The following is a 7,397-nucleotide window of genomic DNA, read 5'->3' on the forward strand; positions in this document are numbered from 1 at the left end:
GCCCGAGACCATGTAAAGCTGGGATCCATTGGCTTGATTCTGCTGGCAAGCCTTTGAAAATACGCTTAAATTTGACCTAGCTGGAAAAATCAGGAGAAACAAAAGGGTTTGGCAGCTACACCTTCCAACCAGATGCCCTCACTGATAGGGCAGAGGGAAACAACTCCCATGGGACCCCAAAATTAACTCTTGAAGCCCACACAAAGGAAGACAAAAGGCGACTGTCTGGAAAACCTTCATCTTGAACATCAAACTGCTGAAGAGCTTGGCCTGGCGACAAACTAACCTTAACCTTTTAATACAGTGGAAGGTAAAGAAGTAGGTAAATATAAATTAACCTGACTCTGCTTTGTGTTAAGGGTTTATGCCACCCAAAGACCCTTCCACATGGCTGAAAGGTAGGTTAGTGTAAGCACAGCCACAGCCTGTTGTACTTCTTCAGCCGCTATCAGTATGTTAAAGTGTTTGTTAACACCAGGGGCCCTTGGTCCCCAGTGCTGAGTTAAGGGCTCTTTCTTCCCCCTCCTCGAGCCTTTTTAGGCTTGCCAGTGAGAACAGCCTCCAGGTACAATTGCAAAAGCGTGCCTGAACCATTGCATTTTGATGAGAATTATTATGAAATCACCTGTGTCAAAGAAAAGGTCAAGAAAAGGGAAAGACACTGATGAAAGAGAGCCAGAAAAACAAGCCCAGAAAGAGGAGCATACCAAAAATTATAACACTGCTGCCCTTGTATTATCCAAGTCACCTCTCTCATATTAACACCGAGCCAGCAGCAGAAGCAGAGGTAATAATACAAATAATAACTTTCCTGTCATTAGCTCTCCCAGCTTGGGAGAAGAATGAGGAACTTAAAACGAACTCCACTGAGCACACATATGCGATGCAGACCTGCACAGGGGCTCCTGCTTGCACAGGGAGCCAAAACATCCTCAGCTCTCAGAGCTGGATGAATGGGTTTAAATGTTCAACATCAAACCTGGCGCACAGCAACACGCTACTATAATGAATGTGAGGCATGGGGACACCTGGATTCTATTCAGGCCATGATGGCAAGCAGGTCACATCTCTTCCCCATGCGTCAGGTTCCCTACCTGGAATCAGGAGATAATGATATCCCTTTGTAAGTGACTTTGAGCTCTATGGATTAAACTTTGCCTTTGAATATAAACCATGAGCCAGATCCTCAGCCTTGTGTTAATGACAAGGTAGTCGCGCATCTGGGCCCCATGTGTACAGAATTTAATAACATTAATTGAAAAGGTATTTGGGCTCAGACCCTCAGAAGTGTTTAGGTGTTTAAATCCCATCATCTCAAACAGGAATCATGTACCTATAACTCTTTGGAGATGCAGGGCTGTAGCACAAGGATTCAGGGGGTCCCTTCAGCTTTGTTGCTGACTCAATGCATGACATCTGCATCTCCTAACAAAGCACAGGGCTTCGGTTCATCAGAACAGATTATCAGTTCAAGCAAGCAGCCATCAAAATCAATGAAGATCGTGGATAAAGACTTTGGATCATCAGATGTAAAACTCTTCAAGGCCTTGGACAGTAATTCCTGATGAGAACTTGTGGAAGAATTCATGGGCTTTTGCCTGGTCTCCTAGGAAATGAGATTTATACCACCACACAGCAGCCTGTCCTCCCTAATAACCTTAAAGCCTATTTCAGCTTCATTCGAGTTTGACATCAAAGTACAGAGCCAAAAATGCCACATTTTTGCAGATGCTGTAAAAACAGGCAGCAAAGTAGAGAAAAGAAAGAACTCCTTCATGTTTTCGCTGGAGAGAAAGGCAGGGAGGGCTTGAAGCCATCTGGGAGTTCACTTGTAAGACATGTATATTGGGAAACGGCTTTATTACTGGCATTGCATGGCTCCCTTGATGCCCCAAAGCGCTAACTCCTACAGAAAGGAAAGCAACACTTAGGTTGATATAGGCAGAACAGCAAGAACCCAAGCCAAACCCTGGGAGATACTCAACTTTACCTCGACTGGCACGTCCCATGCACATGTTATCTGGCGTTACTACTTCTTGCTTGATTGTGAAGTAGTCTGTCTGCAGGGAATCCGTCTGCACTGGGTCACGCAGGATGACCGAGGGATAGTCGTTCTCGTACTTGAGGGACAGGAGCTCTTCCGAGCTGATGGGATGGAGGGTCTGGTAGGACTCTGTGATGAAGCTGGGCTCGGAGAACTCAGAGGGAGGCACGCACTGTGCGTGCTCAATGCCATAACCTGTTGGCAGAATGGGAGTGTCAGAAAGCAACCCAAACAGCTCAGAGAAACCAGAACATTGCTCGTTCCCCCAGCACAGTGATATTTGAAGTCTGCAGTGCAAGAGGAGACTGCCTCTGGGTATAAAGTAACTGGCACAATTGGGCACTAATATCAAGGAAGGTTTCTAAAAGCTACAGAGAGATGGTGTCTTACCATTGCAGCAATTTAAAGAAATAAGACATCCTCAACCAGCATCAATGTGCATTACGACAAAGTCCTCTCAAGCAAGCTGCTAGTGGGGAAAAGCTGGAAAATCGGACTGTAGCCTCAGCAAAGGAGATATAGGGCAAAGAAGTCTCATTGATGACTGTAACAGATGAGCCACTTCCACAGTCACCTCTGTGGCCAGAGCCTGGAATCCCAGTTTAAGGGAGTCGGGGTTTTCTGACTGGTTCATGAAACACATCACAGATTTCAAACGCCCTTAAAGAACATCTCCAAAGCAATGGCAATGGGAAGTGCAGGAGTCCAAATTGATGATACAGCCCTTTCCTTGCTAGGCTTCCACCTAGCAATCCAGAATTAAGCCTTCTTCCCCCATTCCTGCCCCTTTTTAGTAAGTTTTTTTAAAATCCCCATTTTTCTGGAGTATTGAGGTCACTTTTCAGGTCTGCTTCAAACGAACAGTGCTTGCAAAGTCAGACTGTGTCATCTCAATGCAGGCATCAAGATAACACAGACAGCTTGTAAATAAACCAAGAACACCACTAGGAAAGACAAAGTCACACACTTTGCATGCTCTGCCATGACAGAGCAACAACAGCATGATGGAGTCCTTGGGTGATGCAGACAAATCTCTAATAGGTGATGCTTTCACGCCTAGAAAAGCACCAGAATGATACTGATAATTGTGACTTACTAATTAAGTAGTCTGAAGTATAACGGGACTCTGGGTATGTTGTGTTCACTCCGTTTGCTGGGTATGGTTTTACCTCTTCTGCAAAAAGGAAAGGAAGGAAATGTCACATGTCCGTAGGCACATCATGCTGTGCAAGGCTTGCTGTAATACACAGAGCTCTGAACTTCCTAAAATGCTCCTCTCTGCGTTATGCTGGGATGTTCAAAGGAACCGAAATGAGTTAGGAGCTGAAATCCCACTCAAGCAATTACATGATGCACTTGGGTCCCTTCGGGAATTCTTGCTGCAGGAACGCCCCAGATTTCAACCAAACCAAACTAAACTGCAACAACTTTCTCAACCAGAGGCTCCAGGTAGTTCTGAGATACTGGTTGCATCATTTCCTTGCTTGCCTTAATTTCTGTTGTGTTTCATTCTCTTGAGGATTGTTTATCGCACATGTATGAGCACACGAAGAAACTCCACTATACAAGGACAGTTCTTGAAGAAGGCCCTATTTCTAGACCAGCAGTGTGCAAGCAAGTGGGTAATGCAGAACCAGCTCCTATGACCCCAAACAATACTAATTCCCAGCCTACTCAGCACCTTTTACCTTGCATCTGCAGCAGGCAGAAGATCCCATGCTCAAATAAAGCTCTGCCACACTGTCCATCACCCAACTCCTGATACAGACCTCGCTGTGTATACAGGGGCAGCACACAGCATTTTACCTTCCTATAGGCCTAAATCACTGAGAAACAGCAGGTAGCACATCAAAGCATAGATTCCCCATTTTCCATCCCTTTTCCTGAGCACTCTGGTAGTCCTGGGAAAGCAAATTCAGAGCCAAGCCCATGTAAAAGCCACACTGCTGCTCCCTTGACCAGTTTTTCCATTAACACCTTACTCACTCCAGCACGGTATGTGGGCTGAGATACTGGCATGGGAGACTTTGCTCTCTTTGCAGAGGGTAACCAAAATAAAACACACACACACACAGACCACTCCGGGTTATGTTTATTTCTGCTGAGGCCGAAGAGAAGCGAACCGAAGATAACGCACGTTCGCTTGCAAGAAGCCTAATTTTGTCCCTCTCTCCTGGGGATTGCAGGGTGGAAAATGTTCCCTAACAAAAGGAGGGTTTGTGCAAACAGAGACCTAATGAGAAGCGCTCTTTTCCACTCCCCACAGTGTTTGCCAAGGGGCAGGGTGGGTGACCACAGAGAAAGAGAGCGACCTTCAGCTATGCTTACAGTCAAGTGGAAGGCACTGCTGACTGCTGGTAACTGAAGAGGTTATTTTAGGAAGAAATTTGGGAAAAATAGACCTGAAAATACCCAAATCCATGCAGGGAAAAGTTACCCATCTGCTGCCTTTTTTAAACCCTGTGGTACATGAGTCACTGGCAGAAAGCGCTCACAAGGGAGGCATGTTAGCAAGGTCACAGCCTGTCCCAGCACGACCTGATGCTATAGGTAAAGCCAAACATTTTGGGGTTAACCACCACTCCCAGCATCAACACCCCCAAGTGATGATGGTGGGTGGCTGGGGAAGATGGAAGAGATGGGGATTAACAAGTTGGACCCTGGCTCCATGGTTAAGCCTGGGGAAACCTTGTTCTCTTCATGTTTTGTGGACCTGCTCAAGAGGCCATGAAGATGCTCCGAGGGCTGGAGCACCTCTGCTATGGAGATAGGAAACATGATGCCTACTTCACCATGAAACCACAGCACCAAGCTCATCAACGTGCCCTGGGAATCTGCAGGAAGGAGCTGCACACCCAGCTCTGATGCCTCAGTCACCCTCTCCAGTGACACAAACAACTGAAGAAGCGTTGTGGGATGGTAGAGCTGCACTCCAAGTGAAGGCTTATAGCAAGGAGAAATTGGACTGACCACGTTTTGCTTTGTTTAGTTAAGCTGCTTGCTGTTGATATAAGCACTCAATAAAAAATAGGCAAAATGAGAAGAAGAGAACAGATATAAGTCAAAGAGCAGAATAACAGCCTGTTGTACGCAGGCCCTGGGAAGAACCATGTTTACTTTCTGTAAACCACAGGTAGCAGTAAAATTAGTACCCAGCAATTAACATCCATTTGTCAATGGTTTCCTGGAAGGCATAACTTTGTTCCCCCTCCCCTTCCTGACAAGCACTCAGGGTCAGTCTGACAGTGCAAGGGATATTCCAGGAAAGCAAACTGCTCTGCATAGAAAGGAGCCCAGATTTGCTGCTGCCCCCTGCTCGTGGTTAAATGTGTTAAGCTCTTCACCTGCTCTTCAGAAACCATCCCAGGCTAAGTGCTGCTTGGCCATCCACACACTGTGAAAATCAACACCCAAAATCAACATGTGATGTGTGTGTGTCCCCAGATCAGTGAAAATTAATGCCCTTGATGCTGACATGCAGGGACTGGCAGAGGTGGCTTTTCCTGTGGGGAAAACGCCATTTGGGACATGAAACAAAGCAAAGCAGCTTCCAATCACAGCTGGGAAACGAGGGTGGGATTTTGGTGGTATTGTTGTACCCAGCTCTCCCGGAGGAAGTAGTAAAACTCACAACAGGAGCTGAACGAGCCAAGGAAGAATGCTTTGGAAAATCCCACCGTTGTTTCCAGGCAGGCAGAGCGCCCCTGCCCACTGCGGGTTCCTGCCAAACACCCGGCACTAACACTCTTCCTCTTTCAAGCAGTGCCAGGACTTGCGCTGCCCGCTGCTGGTTGGGATGCTCGTTTGAAATCCTACTGGGAAGCTGGGCTTTGAAAGCTGCTTTGGCTGGGATCAAAGCCCAAGGTGAACACCTCATTGCAGAGGCAAGCCTGCGAGCCAAGATCTTTGGAAAGGCCCGAAATCAGGCTAGCCAGGATGAAGCGACTCATTCACCCTGGGGACTCCAGGACTCACCTTTCTGCAGGATCTCCAGATGTTCCCAAAGGATGTCTCCCACAAAGTCAGGCGCTAGCTCCAGGAAGCACTCCTTGCCCAGGGCACAGAGGGCAGCTCCGTTCATGCAGAACTTCTGGAAATCCACTCCCTTCAGGCTGAACTCATTCACTGCCCACATCACCCAGTCCCGCACGTGCGTCTCCGTCCACTGCTGGGGGTCTGCAACAGGGAGGGGTAGAAGAGGTGCATTAGTGAGCAACCACAAGCTATCTGCCCAGGGGAACAGGACACAGATGGTGCTACTGCTGCACTGCAGGGCCTCATCCTACAGAGACTGGCAGTCCACTGGCATAAGGGTGAAACATGACGGGGGAATATCATTCCCACAGTTTGGATCAGCCTTATTGCAGATTTCATACAAGGAACATTTCATACAAGGAACGAGTTTGGATTTTTTGGGGACTTTTAAAAATCCCACCAGTTCTCTGACCCCTTCTCCCACCCATTTTTCTCCATTTCTTCCTGTCATCAGCCTCTATTAAAAGGGTTCCTACTGCTTCTCCATGTAGTGGAGATGGAAGTCTTGCAGCTGCCTCCAAAGAAGCAGGTCCCCAAAGGTGCAGGAGCAGAAGTTAGCAGGACAGACAGGGACAATCAGTCACAGAAGTGTAGTTTGCAAGTGGTAGGAGGACACAATCTCTGTGGCTACCACGGCTTCTCACTGGGAAACCATGTCTTACCTTTGGGGATTCCCAGCCGCTGCTGCTCTTTGGCAAAGCCACTGAAGGTGGCTCTCAAGGCCTGAGACATCATTTCTTTGCTGCTGGGAGTTAATAAAGGCACATCCGCACATTCCATATCTGAAAGAAGCAGGAGAGAAAAACAGCCATAAGGACATGGGACTGGGAAAGATGACAGGAGTGGTGCTGGCCATTGAACTGCCAGAAAAACAGAGAAATCCTCTTCTCTTCTGGAATTTTCACACCCAAACCCCTCTAACCCTACACCTAAACCCTGGAAGTCCATGAGCAGGCTCCTGAAACACAAGAAACAGACTCTTGAGCTTATAAATAAGCCCGTACTGAAGAGCATAAATAAGGCATGTCTAGTAATCTGGGTGACATGGTGTGCGTGGTCTCCCTACAAGCCAACCATGAATGTGCTACTGGAAATTTGATGGTGATATCAAAGACTTTACCAGGCATCATCCTACTGGGCTTCATAATCGAAGGTGGCATCTGGAGCCTGGAAGATAGCTGAGCAGCTGCAGACACAAAGGAATGTAGAGTCCACAGAAGGGTGAAGGAGAAAGCAGGGAGAAAAGCATCTCAATTACCACTCCACTTCTGGGCATCCCGCTCCAAAGGAAAGCAAAAGGAAAACGCTAATTTTAAAG

General features: G+C 47.3%; 1 protein-coding gene across 1 annotated transcript in view; it reads right to left on the reverse strand.

Annotated features, from left to right (window-relative positions):
• ETS1 (v-ets avian erythroblastosis virus E26 oncogene homolog 1) overlaps positions 1-6,859 on the reverse strand; it is a 19,092-nt gene extending 12,233 nt beyond the window's left edge. Inside the window, exons 1-4 of the mRNA XM_010009783.1 lie at positions 6,742-6,859; positions 6,020-6,220; positions 3,141-3,218; positions 1,991-2,239 (exon numbers count right to left, since the gene is read on the reverse strand). Of these exons, the coding sequence (XP_010008085.1) occupies positions 1,991-2,239; positions 3,141-3,218; positions 6,020-6,220; positions 6,742-6,859 (646 nt within the window). The remainder of the gene's footprint in view (positions 1-1,990; positions 2,240-3,140; positions 3,219-6,019; positions 6,221-6,741) is intronic.
• Between the last annotated feature and the right edge of the window lie 538 nt (positions 6,860-7,397).

This window comes from Nestor notabilis, unplaced genomic scaffold (assembly GCF_000696875.1).
Source record: "Nestor notabilis isolate BGI_N333 unplaced genomic scaffold, ASM69687v1 scaffold3042, whole genome shotgun sequence".
NCBI classification, from domain to species: domain Eukaryota; kingdom Metazoa; phylum Chordata; class Aves; order Psittaciformes; family Psittacidae; genus Nestor; species Nestor notabilis.